Genomic DNA, 18366 nt, shown 5'->3' with positions numbered 1-18366 from the left:
CCTGGGTGGTCCTGACCAGAGCTGGCCGGGGTGGCACCGGGCTGCGTGTCCAGCAGTCTTTGCCAGCGGGCATCCCGTCGTGCTGGGTGCACCCCAGTCGCTCAGGCCTGCTCTGCCCCAGGCCTCTTCGTCTGAAAACTGCATGGGGCAGTGGCTTCAGTCTGTCCAGGACCGTCCACTGTTCCCCACTTGATCTGTGGGCTACACAAATTCTTTTCTCCTTTTTTAACACTCTGATTCTTGTTATCTGTAGAAGGCCTCCTAGTATACTTGAAGGAAACGATCATCTTCCCTTTTGTTCACATCTTCCCTTTCTTCTGTAAGAGGCTGGTCACTTGGAACTGGGCTTCTTCCCCTGCATCCTGTCCCTCCTTTCTCTTGTTTGTTTGCGTGGCCGCAGTCGGCTCCTTTCTCCTGGGTCCTCTCAGTGAGCGCTTCTCCCCTCGACTCTGAGCACACGGTTCTCATCTGGCAGGCGTGGAAGCTGGGCCCACCTCCTCCTGAAACAGCAGGACCTGTCTGTGTCCCAGCATCCCGCTGCTACTCGAGGCTGCCCTCCCCGCCCCACCTCTGCAGATCTGGAGACACATCCCTTAGGACGTGCGGGAGGCCTGGGGGAAGGGCCCAGCCCTGCTCCTGCCGGGGTCCCCGACCCCGGAGCCCTGCGGTCAGCAGGCCCCTGGGCTCGACCCTCCGAGACCCTCCAAGTCTGTCTGACCTTATACTTCCTCACCCGCTGACTCTCCTGCCTGGGGCCCTGGGGGCCCTGCTCGCTCTGCCCCACGTCACCCCCTTCTGTGCCATGCGCTCCTGGACACCTGCCTCCCCGGGACGGCGGGGACCCTCGCATAAGCGCCTGGGTTGCAGGTTTGTGGCAGGCACCCGGCATCTGGAGGAGCGTGCGTTTTGTTGAGTGAGTGGAAGCCGTCCCAGCACGTTCCCCACTTCCCACGCTCCCTGACCCCCAGGGCCGGCGCCTCCCCACCCCCACTGCCCCTGGCCCGCCTGGGGAACAGGGGCTCCAGCTCCGCCGAACGGAGGTTTTCAAGTGGTGGCTACATCTCAGCCTCCATGAGAAAACGTTTCAAACGTTTCCTGGGTTCCAAGTTCAGAAGAGAGGGGGCTTCGGATTCGGTGGACTCTTTATCCAGAAGGAGCTCCTGGTGAGCGAGCCTGTCTGAGGCTATACTCAGTGCCACTTCCTACCCAGGACATCCCAGGACGCCAGTGTTTACGTTAACTTGACTTGCAGGAGTCCGGCTGTCCTGTGGGGATGCAGACGTGAAAGTTGTCCCAGACCCTCTGAGACTTCCCTCCCTGTCTACACAGTGGGGATGCGGGTCTTTCTTCTGCTGGGCTGGCCAGTGTGGAAGGGGTCTTTGTCTTCATTTCAGCAGTGAGGCCAGAGGGTTCTCGTGTAAATTTGGATGCTTACCCCAAACCCCTAGCGTTAGTGTGGCGCCCGTGTGCCACCTCGTCCGTGTTCCTTTGGGCTTCTAAGTGTTTGTAATGAATGATCGGAGGCTTCTCCAAGGGCACGTGGAAATACTAGCTGTTAAATTCTTAGGAAAATGCTGTGATTGTGGGTTTTCATTTTTTTCTGATTTTACTGGAGATTGAAGAGCTCTTTGGGACACACACACACACACACACACACACACACACACAGGAGACGCACAGATTGCATTCTGAGCCGGGGCCCCTGCGCCCTCCAACTGCAGGCCCCCACTGCCTGTCCCCACCCCTCACAGGAAGTGCCATGAGCTGCCTGGTGAGCCCCAGCCTGCCTTGTGTCCAGCCACCCCGCTGGTCGCTGGGCAGCACTGAACACACCTGTGGTGCTGTCGTCCTGCTGTCACCACAGTCTCTGGATCGCAGAGACCCTCTGCTGTGAAGTCGTGGTTTGAACCTAGAACTACTTGCCTCTTCCTTGCTGCACGTGAGCCTTGTGTCCAGGTATCTCTGGCTGAAACTGCTGGGAAGGAACAGTGCGGGGTGTGTGTGAGTGCACAGTGTATGTGCAATGCTGTGGATCCTGGGTGGGCTGGGGCGCAGGCACTGCCCCTTTGGTTCGGGCCCCTCGAGGTCTATGGGAGGTCACCCCTGTCTCCTGTATGTAACCGGAGCACTGGGCGTCGTGGCTGTGGAAGGCTTCTCTGGAGAAGGCGTGGGTGAAGCTGCAGCCCAGGTAGCGGGCTCTCCAGGTGAGGCTGCAGGTGAGCGTTAGGGAACGGGCGGGGTGCTCCAGGCCGAGGGGAGGGAGAGGTTGCCTCTCTGCTCTCAGAGCTGTTCACACACGGCTTCCCCACGTTTGCACAGGTGCTCTCCACGCACCACCCCAGGACTATAGCCTGCGCGGGGGATGCGTGTCACATCAGGACACATGGGGTGTGTGTGCTCACGTGCACGCAGACGTGCAGCTCTGAGGCCAGGCTCTAAAACAGCGGAGACCCCGGGGCATTCGTGGTGTTTTTCCTTCACATTATTCTATCCCATCTTATCTCATTTCTTCACAAATGCTGCTAACGATCCACTGAATTGATTTGATAGCTCCTTAGAGGGTCGTGGCCTGGTGTGAAGACCCCTGAGCTCTCGGAGCAGAGGGTGGGCTGGCGTGTGGGTGGGACTAGCAGAGTGGCCCTCCATCCCTTGTCTGATGGCCCTTCATCCTGCCCCTTGGGGTCTTCCTGCCCCATACCACCCGCTCTCTTCTGTGCTTCATCCAGCGAGCAGTCGCTTTAAAACTTAGACGATTGGGACTTCCCTGGTGGTCCATTGGCTAAGACTCTGCACTCCCAATGAAGGGGGTCTGGGTTCGATCCCTGGTCAGGGAACTAGATCCCACATGCCGCAACTAAGGGTTCTCATGCCGCAACTAAAGATCTCACGTGCCGCAACTAAGACCCGGTGCAGCCAAATAAAAATCAAATAAATAAATATTAAAAAAAAAAACTTAGAGGATCAAGCTTTTAAAAGGCCAAATAAATATAAATTAGATGCAAATTGAATTGTTAGATTCTTAAGGCTTTTCATCATTGGGATTATCTCTTTTTTCAAAATGTTTGGGCAGGTTACAAGCCTTTGGTCTCTTATTTTAAGAACCAGAGAGGGTTATTTAATATTTATGTTCAAAGTAGGAAATTTTGCCAGTAGCTCAAAACTGAAAATATATATCTGTATATTACCATGTATCGTGTAATTAGGAAATGATATATTCTCATAACTGCTATTGTCAAATGTTACTGACAGAATCGGCCTTGATAAACCAGAATCATATAGCACTCTTCATAGAAATTATCTAAAACATTCAAAACATTAATTAAAAATAAAATATCCATTCACATGTGTGGTCCAGACACATTTCCTGCTGGGAATAGATCCAAATCAGTTAACACTGAACTATCAGGTTTAAGAGGCTGACCTGAGGTATGGAGATTGTTTGAATTTAAATTACATATCTAAAATACTTTGTAAGTTTTTAAAAACAAATGTATTTACGTTAGTGTAAACTCCAGTCTTGGAGACATATGATAGACCTTTTTAGAGCTGTTTAGTTATGGTATGTGTTTAAACTGTAAGCACAGAAAAATGCTCACTTTCTGGCACCTTTTAACTGGCAGCTTGTTTTCTGCAGCTGTACTTTTTATAAGAATAGCGTGTGATATGGGAATGTGAGAAGAACCCAAGAAGTACAGGCTAATGAAAACACGTTGATACAAATTATACTGAGTATCAGAACAAACATTAGGCGAGTTCAGTTTTAATTTGTGAAAATGTTTATAGTGGTCTAAGCATGCCAGGAAATTTGAGGATGCCTAACTTTAAAAGTCATGTTGGGGCTTCCCTGGTGGCTCAGTGGTTGAGAGTCCGCCTGCCAATGCAGGGGACACGGGTTCGTGCCCCGGTCCGGGAAGATCCCACATGCCGCGGAGCGGCTGGGCCCGTGAGCCATGGCCGCTGAACCTGCGTGTCCGGAGCCTGTGCTCCGCAACGGGAGAGGCCACAACACTGAGAGGACCGCATACCGCAAAAAACAAACAAACAAATAAACAAACAAAAGTCATGTTGAGCTGCAATTAGTCCTTCTTACCCTTTGTGGGGGATTTTCTTTGGGAATTATCTATGGGAGTTTCTGAATTTTTGCCGTTTTGGATGCTTCCGCCGTCAACCAAGATGTGCTTGAAAAATGCAAGCCAGGCTTAACAAGGGTAATTTGGTCAGAATTGGACATGTCAATCCCAAGGTCAATAGAAACGATTTGGGGGTTGCCTGCCTTTCCTCCAAGGCTGTTATCGGCATGTTGCTTGCCTGCACCATCTCATCGGCCCCTACGCCAGGCACTGGCCCCCCTCCCCTGCCCCTCCCATGACAGCACCTGTCACCCGTGCTGCACTGTGTCAACTCTTTTAGCCTCACCTCCTCTGATAATGAAGCCCCTGCGATGTGCCCCGTAGCCTGCTTCCATATCCTTCTCAAAATGGCCGAGGAATCAGACTCTGACTAGGGATCCAGCGGGCCCTTTTGGGGGATATCTCATGTCGGTCCATGTGATGGCCCAGCTCTGTCACTCCCAGGTGTGTGCTTATAAATAGAATAAATATTAGATAGTAAATGGGAGAATTAGGTTAATGATAATTATACATTATTTGCAGATTAAATAATCTGGTCAGGAAGTCATCATCGACTTCTCCAAAAGTATGGAAACTTGGAGGGGGACAGTAGTTTTATGTCCAGGTGATATTAAAGTGCATCTCCATAGAGCTTTACTTTCAGATTAACGTCTGGTTGGGATGGAAACAGTTGCCAGGATAACAAGTCGTGAACAGAGAAGGTGGGAGACGGCGAGGCAGGGCTGCGTACCTAGTTCCGGCGATCCTTCTGCATTGATTCATGTCAGGAGCCATCCCAGCGCGAACTTGCCTCTCGTCAAGGATTTCTGTGCAGAGCTTAGGGCCTTGGGTGGGTGGGGATATCCGGCTGCTCCGGGAGAACCCTCAGCACATGGGGGCCACCAGCCTGTGGCTCCACAGACGCCTAGTACTTGGAAGGCACTCTTGGCACAGCTATCCAAAGTGGGGAAAGGGAAGGAAGTACCTCCTCTGAGGCTGCGGCTTGTAGACTTTGAGCCCCTCCTGGAAAATGCGGAACAACTGAGACTTGCACCCAGGATGCCTCTTCCCAGTGGGCATCCTGGAGAAGTTCCCGGAGGGACGGCCTGTGGGCAGTGGGTGACCATCTGCAGAGCAGCTCTCATTCCTGAAGGGGGTTTCGCTGGCTCTGCTGCAGGCTGGCCAGGATTTCCTGTGCATCCTCCACCCTCTCTGTGCACCCTCCCAGTGCAGCCTAGTCTCTGCTGCTTGTTTCCTGTGCCTCCTCTCCGTGCTGCCATCAGTGTGATTTCTTTCAGGTCTGTCTTCCAATCCCCAAATTTTCTCTTCAACCTCTATTCTCTGTTAACCTCTCTACTGAGTGTTTGATTTCAACAGTTGTAGTTTTCATTGTCAATCATTCTGTTGGGTTATTTTTCATATCTACCACCTTACTTCCTCTTTTCTTTATTGCAACTTTTATTTCTTCACAATTTCATGGTTATTTGACATCTGTATTAGAACCTTCAGTGTCTGAGATTCTGTTAATTGCTGTTTCTGCTGATTCTTTCTCGTGGTGGGGTTTCCTTGGGTTTGGGGGGATTTTTGAATTGTGAGCTCACGTCTGGGCAGCCTCACACTCTTGGAGCTCCTGTGGGCCTTCGCGGAGGATTTGTGTTTGTGGCTGCCGGAGTTGGGGCTCTTTGCCCCAGGAGCGTCCGAGTGAGTGGACACGCACCGCTCAGCCCTGCGTCCCACCTGGTGGCCTTGGCGTCTGCTGGCTGCTCTCCGTTCCCTCCCCCTCTCTCCACCCTCAGGGGTTCCCCTTGCTTCTGTGGAGCAGCAGTATGTTAGAAAGCATGTTTGTTTCTGTGCTAGCTTCACAATGTGTCTATAAATCTAAAACTGCTCTAAAAGCACATTTGGGGAACTTTACCTGGATCTGTTCACACTGCACAAGAGGGCCCCCCACGCTGGAGTCTGGCGGCCCCCCAGCTGGAGCCTTTTCAGATGTGCTGAGCCCGCCCTGCTCGCCATGTCCATGCTCCCCAGCCCACCCCGCCTCCCCGTGGGCTGCCCGCACTCAGCTGCCACTGCCTTCTTGGCTTCAGGCACACTCCTGTGTCCTGGATCTTGAGTTCAGTTCATTTTGGGGATACGTGTGAGATCTTTTAGCGCATTTTGTTCAGTCTGCTAAAGCCTGAGACTTTAGTTTTAGTCATGATTGTAACATGAAGTGAGCCACGTCCTTCGCATTCGTGGATTTTGCATTTTATGACTAATTTTTCAAAATTATTATTGATAGTATTTCTTTTGTGTATGGCCTTGCAGATTTTCGTCTCATAATCTCATGGGAGTAATTTGCCTTTGATATTATTTAATTTACAACACATTGTAGGTGATTTATTGTGAGCATGGGCAGAAGGATAGCTTCCCACAGTGCACTCGTCAGCCCTGGGAAGGAGACTTACCCCACGCTTCTCCGGTGAAAACCAGACCCTTGGCATGTGAGGGCTGGTAGCTCGCTGGGGCCTGCTCATTGCCTGCCTGTCTGGCAAGATGAAGGTTTAAAAGCTGGATCCACAATAGCCTGTGTTTTTACTATTGAAAAATATACAGATAAGGTACCAGGTTATAGTTCCAGAGTATTTCTGACCGAGGACTCACGATGGTGTGAAACGCTGACGAGCCCCATCCTAAAACCGTCAGGAAGCCTCTTCCTCTCGCTGTCAGAGGACAGACCCTTGGGGGCAGGAGGGTAGGTGTAAGTCCCACAAGGTGAGGGGCTGCGACCAAGAGGGTCCCCTGTCTTCCGTGAAGTCCAGGAGGCAAGGTCTGGGGGGCCCTGGCGCTGGCGACGGGAGGGCCAAACAGTGAGTAGGGGATGCAGTTGACATGGTGGCTCTTTTCAAAATTCGGCCACAAATACATGCTTCCTCTCCCCCAGGGGGATGGGGCTTCCACTGGAAGCAGCTAATCTGGGGCACCTCTGTCCGCACTTGTTTGGCTTTGGCCTTAGGGGTCTTAAAAAAAATATGACCTCTGCTTGTTGGGGGGGCCCAGGACTTGGGAAGGGGCTCCCCGTTCACTCCCCACGCCATGCACTCTGGTCTCCCTTCCCTCTGCAGAGAGGAAGGCGTGCAAGGCCTGGGGGTTCTGCAGTGGGTTTATTCTTAGGGCGTGGCTGGGAGGTTTCCTTGCGCCCAGCCCCGTGCTGGGCAAAGACGCAGAGGGCAGCACACCCGCTCCGGTGCCCGGCACCACACCAACAGCCCGCCGGCCCCCGTCCCTGCCTTGGGGCCCTGCCTGCCTGCTGCTCTCGGAGCTGTGCCTGTGCTGTGACCAGGACATGTCAACAAGGCAGCAGGTTGCCCTGCACTGAAGCCCGCTCCCCTTCCCCTGGTGAAGGCTCCCTGGTGTCTGTGCCACCGACACCCTCTCCTGCCTCCGCCCAGCTTTTCCCTTTCCCAACTCCTTCTCCGGAGCCCTCTCCCTGCATGTCCCAGGTGACCTTCCCTGGGTTGCAGCCTCAGAACTGTTGACCCGCAGGTGGGTCCCCAGGGGGTCTTGCTCAGCTGTCCCCATCGGAGGATTGCTCAGAGCTCTTTGGGAGCCCAGCCCGCCTGTCGTTCTGGGACCTCTCTCGATGGCCTCCTCCCTCCAGTCCTGGCCTGTCCCTATCTGTCTGCTCAGGGTGGCTGGGCCTGGCGGTCGGGGTTGGCTGTGGGCCGGCCCCTACTCTGCTACCACCGGGGTGGTTTCACCCCTGCGCAGGCCGGGCCTCGGCGTGAGAGCGCTGAGCAGGGCTGTGATGTGCCCAGGGCAGCGGCTGGCCCTGGACGGACAGTGGGCAGGGTGCCTGCCTCCTGGACGTGGGTGTGCCTCACGGACTCCAGCCCGGGCTGATCAGACTGAAGTTTGTAACGCTGCTCTCACTGAGGTTGTTACTAAGACGGCGATGTCAAACGTGCTGGGATTTGTCCCCAAGTGGAGACGGGCTGCTTCCGCCCAGCCCGCTCCCTGGCTCGCCCAGGAAGCGCAGGGACGCGCCCCAGTGAGGTGGCTAGTCTCCTGGACACCCGCTCCCAGAACGGGGGCGGCCAGAGTCTGCTTTTGCTCCTCACGTGGACGTACTATCTCCTGACCTGTCATGAGGCCCAATTAACTCATGTCTCTCTCTCTTTTCTTTCAGTCTGCAACTGTGTCTGATGGTGGTAAGTCACAATTTCTGATGTATATTTTTACTATTTTTAACAAAGTTTTCAAATGTGGAGTGTATTTGCTGTGGGCTCACTCCTAACGATGTTTCCTTGGCCTTTCTGCATCCCTGGGTGGGGAGAGGGTTTAGTCGGGGCCAGTGTGGGGGCAGCTCTCCATTCGTCCCAGTGGCTGCTACCTGGGTTTTGGAAGTTTATTGCAGGGACGTGCTCAGTGTGACAGCACCCTCGCCCGTCCCCTGGCATTCCTGTGCCAGCAAGTAAAGACCTGCTGCCCGCCTTGTAGAACTAGCTTGTAAACCAGCAAGTGAAGGTTTTAGAGCTCTTGCTGAATTTGAGCAATTCTGGAAATTCGGGTGAGACGCTCAGTTGCTAAATTTCCCTTTCTTAGGAAAAGTTTAGTAGATAATTGGAGAGGTGTGGGATGAAGAGGAAGCTTTCTTTCTGCCTTTAAATGATTTTGTTCAGGGGATTCTTTTAATGGGACTTGCCCGAAAAGCAGATGGCCAGAGATGTCCTGCTTCACTTAAGATATTTCTCGATGTAACCCTTATCATTTTAGTTCCGTGAGTTTTAAAAACTCTTCAAAATGATTTGGAGAGTTTCTTCCAAATGTTCTTATTTCTTATAATACTCATAAAAGTCCTCTGCTCACAGTTTTGTTTTTTTTACTTGTTTTTAATTACTCTGTTCTGTCTATTGAGAGTTGAATTTTATAATTTGTCAAAATGTATCAGCACTTTATTTTCATTTATTTGCTGGCTGTGGGTCCCAAGTACTGCCAGAGCTGGGGAGTCACGGGGTTCAAGGTTACCCTCTTAATTGTAAGTTAAAGAGAAACCAAGGGTTTCTATTGTCCAACAACTACAGACTTCAGTCATGAGCCTTAGACAGGGTGGCAGGTATGTGGCGGGGCTCGGCCTGGAAGGTGACGCCGGTCACCCTCCGCCGGCTGAGGTCAGTCCAGCCGTGGGAAGTACAAGAAATGTGCAGATACCTGAAGCTGAGACCAGACAGATCCTAAAGTTTGTGTCTGGGGATTTATTTTTTTAATAAAAGGAATTATGTTACCTGTCTTATGTTCAACAATAATCATGTCATTTAATCACCTTAAGCTAGGAGTGGGAAAAACTTCCTTAATGAGAGGAAATAGGACCTGTAACCAAATCCAGGATAAAAGTGAGTGGTTTTTACAGTATTCTGTTTATGTTAACCTTTCTCCTGTGTGCTCATTTATCTTTTCTGGTAGAAGGCATTCATTTCTGCAGGAAATTTATACATTTGAGAAGTTTATTTAATATGTTCAATTTAATCATAATTATTAAGCTTTATTCATCTCTAAAGTTTTCTTCTGTCAGCGGTAGATGCAGGAACCCCGGGGAGTTTTATTATATACTTCATTTTACAATTGTTGGAAAGCTAAACTTCCCAAGTGTGGGAAGCCCCAGACTCACAGCCCTGTGTCCTTTCTAAGGAAGTGGTGCCCTGGCTGGTGGCAGTGGTTCCCCTGCCCTGCTCCCCACCCCCTGGTCCCTCCTCCTCTGCCTGCCTCAGGCCCTGGGCCACTCAGGATGGGCCCCTCCCTCATGAGTCCTCTGCGGCAGAGCAGGGAGGGGCCAAGGTCGCTATTTCTTGAGCACGCCTTCAATTTCAGGGACTGCACCAGACAGTTATATGTGTCCTATTGAGTTTTTCCATGCTTTTATTATTTTCCATCTTCAATTTCTTTTCTGATTACAAATAAGAAGAAAAAGTGATCTCATTTATTTTGCATGTTAGTTCCAGGAGGTATGTATTATATTCTGCCATCTTTACAAGTAAAAGCGCCCAGGCAGAAAGAGGGTCACATAGACGCCAAGTTAAGAGGCTGGGACCCAGGCTCTGAGGTCTGCCTCACTGCAGAGCCAGGCTCACGGTGCCCTGCTCCCCATCTCAGCCCTGGACACTCCAGTTCCTGACACCTGCTTCCTGGGGTCACCTTACCCCATCCGCGGTCGGGGCTGGTGAGAGGATCCAGGCACAAACTCAGAACGTGTGTCCACAGAGATGTTTCATGTTTGTGCTGAGCAGGAGATTCCGGCTCCTGGGGGCCTGGGGGCTCCAGGAACAAACTGTTTCTATGGGAAACAAGTCCTGCAGTGACTCAGGGCCGGCTTTGGGGAGCAGCCTTTTCACAAGCTGTGTGGCCCCCACCTAGTCGTCGGCCTAGTTTGGGTGACTAATAAGTCATCACTCAGAAATATTTTGTGTTCAGTTAACCTTGTCGGTGAGATCATTTGGACTCATTTAACTGTTGGACTCATTTCACACTTTATACTTTTATTATGTGTGTTCTCACCACATAGTTTTGTGGCTTTATTTTAAGGAAGTTGGACAATGCTACTTTCACAATCTTTGTCAACCAGAAGTATGTCTTTTCGATTTCTCAGGAGAGTGGCCCAAAGCCAGAGACAACCCTGTGAAGGAAGGATTAGAGGTCAGTCTCTGTGGAGGGCAAACCAGGACCAGGAGTGAGTCCAGGGAGGCAGATTCTACCTCAAGAGAAGGAAGAACATCCTAGCACGTGAGAGAGGCTTAAAAATGCAATGATCTGCCTTGTGGCAAATTATCCAAACGCTTATTCACACCGAATCCCCCAGCGTGGGAACGGAACCCTGGGGAGCTGGTGGCCATAGCTTGGTGGCGTCGTAAGGCCTTCCCGTGCGGAGGGGAGAGAGCCTTCCAGTCCCTGAACCTGGGGTTTGGCACAAGGCAGCTTTATTGTAATTAAAGTTTACTCTCTTCTTTTCTTTCTTTTTTACTTTGTAGTACCAGGCAGCTTCGCCAGGACTTCCCCTCCCACCCAGCTCCCACACCCTGGAAGGGCCAGGCTGTCTCTGCTGATACTGGACCCGCCCTTTGAGGTTGGGAAGTTGGGGCGTTAGGGAGCTTTCGAATAAACGCCTGCATCTGCAGGCAGGTGTCGGACTGTGTCCGTGGGGGACGCGGCTCCAACTCCTGGGGTCTGGGGTCTGGGGTCTGGGGTCTGGGGTCTGGGGCACGGGGCACGTCCTCTCCGGCTGCTTCATACACATACCAGCCTAGCCTTTCCAACCTCGCTCTTTCTCCGCAAGCATGCTGTGGCCCCAGGGTCTCCCGGTGACCTTCCTCCGTCTCCGCCCCCTGCATCCCGGCCCCTCCCACTTCCTCCGTCTATACTCCGCCCCTCGCGGTTCGCTTCGCCCCACGGGCTGGCAGGCTTCCTCCCCGGTCTCCCGTGGCCCCTCAGACGCGTGGAGTCTCGGTGGGCTCGCATAGTACTGTCCGCTGCCAGCGTGGTCTCCCTGGCCTGAGGCAGCGCCCCCCGGAGCCGTGCTCTGACCACCCCGGCCTTCACTTGAGTGTCAGCCTAGGCTTCATCTCCTTCCGACACCGCTGACGAGGTCCCGTCATTTTAATTATTTATCGGTGTCACTGGCTTGTCTGCTCCCTCCAACCACTTGACAGTGACCTTCGCGCGGTGGCTTCAGCACAGCGATGGCACAGGAGGTGTTTGTCAAGTGAAAATTGAATTCGGGCATTTACAGTATGGCAGACAGCGGCCAGAGCCTCGGGGCTAAGACCTGCGTTAAGCCATTAGGGCGGTGGCTTTCACAGTTTTTCCTTCTTAGTGAAACCCTCTCAAAAAACAAGTAAGCAAGCTTAGTAGAATCCCATTCTGTAAAATACAGCAGCAGAACTGTCTGCTGGACTCGTGGGGTGTGGCCAGGCCCTCTGAGGATGCTTCTGCATCCGAGGCCCAAGGACCCGGTGGGGGCCAGTGTCCACGGGGACACGTGTGCAGTTTCTTTTGTCTTTCTCCAGAAGCTGCCGTTTATTACCTCTGATTAACAAAGACAAATCGTTTTGAAGTAGATTTTAAACTCTGTTGCCGTAAACTAATAAGCAGTACTTTGCAATATTTCTGATTATTGTTCTAACGTAAAAACCAGGACCTTTTGAAATCAGAAATAATATCTGAGATGAAAGACATGCATTCTTTAATTGTTGTTTGTTTTCTGAATGGAGACGGCCTTTGATTTTATATCTACTGTCTGCCCTGCTTTTCTCCGTCTGCCCCTTTCCAACAAAGTACAACTTCAGCCAAGCGATAGGGCATCAGGAAGGGGGCTGGCAGGTTAGGAAGTGAGAGGGAAGGCCGAGTGGTGGGGCTCCTTGTCACCTGGCAGCTGAGGAGCCCTGACCACCGAGCCTGGGTGTCACCAGCCTGGGGCACTGACGTTGGCTCCATAAACTCTGGGCCTTGCCTGAGCCGCCTCAGTCCTGCCGGCTCAGTACTGGCAGAGGGGGACGGGGGTCTGGTGGAGGCTCTGCGCTTGCTGGTTAGTTCCTTTGTAACTGGTAGCTGAGAGTTGTGCCGGCAGGTTAGGATCATCGGTAGTTACAGTCAACATGGAGAGCAGCTGAGTGTGTGGTGTCGAGCCAATGGTCCTTTAGTGACCAGGACTACGTCATAAACCTGGGCTGTGAGATGCAGCCAAAGAGAAACCGGTTATAGGTGAGGTCAGCGCCCTAGGTCGTGCTCGGTACCCACCCGTGCGTGTCGTTTGGACTCACTTCTGATATCAGTAACTGCTTCCTACACAAGGCTGTTTTTCTTTTTCCCTTTTAAAAATTATTTTATTTTACTTTTTCCAGCTTTATTGAGGTATAATTGATAAAAAAAATGTATGTGTTTAAGGTATATGATGTGATATTTTGATATACATACACATTGTGGCATGATCACTACAATCAAGCTAATTAACACATCTGTCACCTCACGTAGGCACCTTTTGTGTGTGTGGTGAGAACACTGAGATCGACTCTCTTCTCAAATGTCAAGTGTACAAAACACTACAATTAGAGTCACCACGCTGTACTTACTCATCTCACAGCTGAGACTTTTCATACCCTGACCTACGTCTCCCCGTGTCCCCTCCCCCCAGTCCCTGGCAACCACCATTCTACTCCCTGCTTCTGTGAATTTGACTATTTTAGTTCCCACATAGAAGTGAGGTCATACAGCTTTTGTCTTTCTGTGTCTGGCTTATTTCATTTAGCATGTCCTCCAGATTCATCTATGGTGTTGCAAAGGCAGGATTTCCTTCTTTTTTTTTAAGACTGAATAATATTCCATTATATGTAATATATATATATATATATATATATATATATATATATATATATATATATATATACACCATAATTTCCTTATCCGTTCCTCCATGGGCACTTAACTTGTTTCCATATCTTGACTATTGTGAATAATGCTGCAGTGAACATGGTGACACATATATCTTTTGAGATCCTGTTTCATCTGGATGAATAACCAGGAATGGAGTTTCTGGATCATATGGTAGTTCTAGTTTTAATTTTTTTCAGGACCCTCCGTACTGTTTTCCACAGCAGCTACAGCAAATTACATTCCCACCAACAGTGTAGGAGGGTTTCCTTTTCTTCACACCCTCTCCAGCACTTATCTCTTGTCTCTTTGATAATAGACAAGACTGCCGACTAATGGGTGTGAGGTGATACCTCATTGTGGTTTTGGTTTGCGTTTCCTTGAGATCAGTGATGTTGAGCATCTTTTCATGTACCTGTTGGCCATTTGTATGTCTTCTGTGTCAAAGTATACATTCACCTCAGGTCTTTTGTCCATTTTTTAACCTGGTTATTTGGGTTTTTGTTATTGAGTTGTATGAGCTCCTTGTATATTATGTTTATTAATCCTTTATCAGATAGGTTTGCAAATCTTCGGAAGGAATTCTGACCACATGGCCACCATTAAGCAGTTCAGACCATCAGCCTCTTTACTCTCACTCACCAGGGAGGTTTCTAAGAGGCCAAGAGTGTTCTCTTCTGCTTCTTTGAGAAAGCCAGTCAGTTATACTCAAAGGCAATTTAGTTGTAAAAGGTTTTTTTCTATGTTATTAATTTGATTTTTCAGACATATCTTGCCTCTTATTTTACTTTTTATTCATTTTGTAATAGTATTGATTTTGTCCTCAATTTGTTTCATCAACTGTGCTTTTTCCCCTTTCTCTCATAGAACATGAAGAATTTCTAAAGTTTTTTAGGCTATATTTTCTTCCAGACCAGACTCTGTGTTTGCTTTTTGCATAGTCTATACCTTCTTTCCTCTGTCCACCCACTCATCTACACATCCATCTACCTACCCATCCATCCATCCATCCACCCACCCATCCATCCGTCCCTCTGTCCATCCACCCACCCACACATTTACCCATCTATCACGTCATCCTCCCATCTGTGGATGTCAGCAGTCCCCATGGCCCTTATCACTGTGCTTTCTGGCACTGACATTCTTGAGCCCAGAGAGACCACAGTGCTGAGCTCCCGTGTCCTTCCTGCCTGAGCTGACACCCTCAGTACTAGTTGGGCTCTACCCACAAGGGTGTATCCTTGACTTTCCCTATTTTGTCAGTGCACGTTCCTTCCCCAGGACACCTGCTGGGGACTCAGGGATGGGTTAGACTCAGAACCTGTCAAAACGTTTTTATTTTTTCTCTTTTCTTGGCTTTTTTTCTTTCTCTTTTCTCTTTTTCTTGTTTGAAGCTTATGGCATCAGACTGTGCCATATTTTTTGGTTGCTTTTGCTAAGTTTGTGGCTGATTTTTAATCCCCCTGCTCCGCCCCCGCCTGTGCTGGACGTGGGGAAAGGAGAGTCGGTGGCTCTTCTTCACTTGGCCCATACTTACCTGGGGAGCTGCCATGTGCCGGTTTGTCTTGTCTTGTTTTGAAATAGCTTTCAGTAGGAAACGAGAGAGGAAAGTAGGTCATCACAGACTAGAGCTTCCAGTCCTCTCCACCCGTTCCTCCAGGTGCTGGGTGGTGAGTAGTCTCAGGCCCAGCAGATCGCTTCCCAGGGCCCACCAGGACTCTTCTCCCAAAAGTTTGTACACACCAGGCCAGGGCTGAGCGTAGCTCAGTGGGCATGGCTGCGGGGCCACATCTCCCGGTTCTGCCCGCTCCGTGACCCTGCTGGACACCCGGGGAGCCATGGTGAGCACAGTCTGGGTCAGCTCCAGCCGAGGGTCCTCATTCCCCACCTCCAGCCTTGGGACCCCTCCTGCCTCTCGCCTAAGTCCAACCCTCAGCCCTCCATCCAGGTCTGCCTCTCAGCTCTGTTTCCCTCGCGCTTTACGTTCACAGTAAACTTTGGTTTCCAGAAGTGACTCTTACTGCTTCAGATATTTGGGGTTTAGAGGGTCTCTCCTTGAACGCCTTTCTGTGTGAGAGAATACATCAAGGCACAGAAAAACTCCTGTTGCTTTGGTCATTCTCTGGAAAGAGCTGACTCCCCCGGGCAACTCCTTGGCTAGCTGCCCGCCCCAATCCACTCACACCGTGCGCTCCGCGGCCACGGAGGGAAGCTCACAGGCCACCGTCCTCTCTCTGTCTGTGCCTTGTCTTTTCTCGAGGCCTGATGGCACCTTCTCTGCCCGCCTGGTGGGGTCACGGTGCGGGAGTGGGCCCTGCGCGTCAGGCCGCTTCCGGGGCTCTTACAGCAGCTGCCTGGCGGTGAGGGTTACGTGCCTGTTAATTGAGGGAGTTAAACTGCACCCTTCTTTAAAATACTAGGTATTGGGTCTTCCCTGGTGGTCCAGTGGTTAAGACTTCGCCTTCCAGTGCAAGGGTGTGGGTTTGATCCCTGGTCACGGAGCTAAGATCCCATATGCCTCGCAGCCAAAAAACCAAAACAGAAAACAGAAGCAATATTGTAACAAATTCAATAAAGACTTTAAAATTGGTCCACATCAAAAAAAATCTTTAAAAATAAAATATTAGGTACTATAATCTCTAGTATTTTTGGCAATGAATTTGCATCCTGTAAAATTACGAAAGAGAAGGAGAAATGTACAGGTTTCAGAGTGGTGTCATGGGTATTTGTACAGAATTCTGGTGAAGCCATATTTTCCTCATCAGAAGAACAGTGCAGCCTAATTGCACATTTTCAAAAATGTTTGCTAACTAGTAGAGATGGAATGTTAATTTGTTATTTGCTGCATGAGAGGGGTTGTTTTAACCAGAAGTCTTTGTTTTGGTTTAATATATTGTAACATACCTTATGGTTTGCTTTGAACCTAAAAATTATACCCAGAGTTACATGGTGTATTTATAGGGTACGAAGTACTAAGTATTTTGTAAACACTAGTCAGACTTGGATTTTAGTTTTTGGAAGGATAGAGACTTGATTTCTGCCAAGATTCTTTCCAGTGTGCTGATTTCTTTCCAGTTCTACAAGATATTTGGAGAGAGTTTTTATTAGTAATTATTTATACTGTGAAATTTTTTTCAAGCAAACAGAAGTTCAAAAGTAATAAACCAGTGACCACATACCTTCCTCCTAGAAGTCACGCTGGCTAACATTTGGGCATATTTGCCTGAGACCTTTCTTCCAAAGCACTGCAGTCACTGTGGAGGTCCCCTTTGTGACCCTCCTGTGCCCGTTCCTCATCCTCCCCGCAGAGGCCCTACCTGGAAGCAGGTGTGTATCCTTCCACTCCAAGGGGATTGATTAGTTTGATTCCTGGGGGGAAAGCGTCTCTTAGGAAACCGTAGCATGAAGAGCAGTGTAAGGACTGGTCTAGTAAGCCGTGTGTCCTGTCAGGGGAGCAGTCACCCTGAGGCAGCTCCCGCCAGAGCCTGTGTTCTGCCTCTTACACAAGTGTTCACTCATGATTTGTGCCCTTTTTTGGTATGTATTACACTTCAATGAAGAGTTTACTAAAATAGTTAATATTGTTTTAAATGCTTGAAGCTTTTTACCTAAGGACTTGCCAAATGGTTTGAAATTTTATTAGATTCACTCTCAGGAGAATAGGTATAAAGTTGCCCAGAGAAAGTATTACATAGATTGGGTTGAAAATCTGATTGGCCAAAATAATTTAGGGGAAAGGTCTAGAAGTCGACCTTGAGATTGGGGAGGGCTCAGTGGCTTTTTGCAAGAGCTCTACCTAAGCAGCTTTTATTCAGATTAGGAAAACTAAGAAGAGAAAGTAGATGCCTTTGGGCCTGCCTTCTCAGCTTGTAAGATTTTCTCTCTCTCTGGTTTTCAGCAACTTAATTATGATGAGTCTTGGGTTGGTTTTGTTGTGTATCTGCCATTTGGGCCGTGTTGAGTGTCAGATATTGTTTACCCCTCTCCCACTCTGGGGACTTGGGTTTTTCCTATAGGCCACTGAGACTTGTTCATTTTCAGTCTTTTTTTTTTTTTTTTCTCCATATGCTTCATGTTTCATAGTTTCTTTTGTTCTGTGTTTAAGTTCACTGATCTATTCTTCTGCAGTGTTTAATATGCTGTTAATTCCATCCTGTGGACTCTTCATTTCAGAGATTTATTTTTCATCTCTAGAAGTTCCTTTCGGATCTTTTAGAACCCTTCACTTCTCTCCTCATATATTCACGCTTTCCTTTAAATTCTAGAGCGTGTTTACAACATCTTTAAGTGTCTTCAAGTCTCTGTCTGATGACTTATCCTTGCTGTCACTCCTGGGTCTGTTCAATTGCCTAATTTTTCTCCTAGTCGAGGGTCACATTTCTGCATCTTCTCATGTCTAGTGATTTTCGACTGGGTGCAGGATTTTGTTGTCTTCCCTTGAAGAGTATAGGGGTTTGTTTTAATTGGCAGTTAAGCTACTTGGGGCTTGGCTTGGCCCCTTTTGAGGCTTGTTTTTAGGCTTTTTTTTCCTAGGGCAAATCTAAAGTAGCTTTCACTGTAAGCTAGTTTAGCCCCACTACTTAAGCCTGACACATGTGGGGTCTCCTTTGAAGGCCAGGCGTTCAATCAGAGCTAGTGGGGACTCAGAAATCTCACAACCCTGTGTGAGTTCTGGGAACGTTCATCCTGCAGCTCCCAGCTATTCTTTGCCTGATCTCATGGGTTTCACCCTGTGTGCACACACCTTAGAATTCAGCAACAGACTCCAGGGGTCTCTTTTGAGATTTCTGGAGCTCTTTCTTCACTAGCTTTCCTCTTGGCACCTGCAAATTCCAGCCTGGCCTGGCCTAATTCTAAT

At 49.6% G+C, this 18366-nt stretch overlaps 1 protein-coding gene across 8 annotated transcripts in view; it reads left to right on the top strand.

The window, feature by feature from the left end:
- RGS12 (regulator of G protein signaling 12) overlaps positions 1-18366 on the top strand; it is a 117941-nt gene that overhangs the window by 60636 nt on the left and 38939 nt on the right. For 7 of the 8 annotated variants that reach the window (XM_060106592.1, XM_060106531.1, XM_060106549.1 and 4 more), the window contains one exon: positions 8281-8302. In XM_060106592.1, coding sequence (XP_059962575.1) covers positions 8281-8302 — 22 coding nt within the window. Of the gene's footprint in view, positions 1-8280; positions 8303-11113; positions 11209-18366 lie in introns of those variants that run through there. The other variant, XM_060106583.1, reaches the window with a different exon arrangement.

Source organism: Mesoplodon densirostris, chromosome 1, assembly GCF_025265405.1.
Source record: "Mesoplodon densirostris isolate mMesDen1 chromosome 1, mMesDen1 primary haplotype, whole genome shotgun sequence".
NCBI lineage: Eukaryota > Metazoa > Chordata > Mammalia > Artiodactyla > Ziphiidae > Mesoplodon > Mesoplodon densirostris.
The sequence above is the reverse complement of the archived record's forward strand: the minus strand, read 5'-3'. Positions and strand labels throughout refer to the sequence as shown.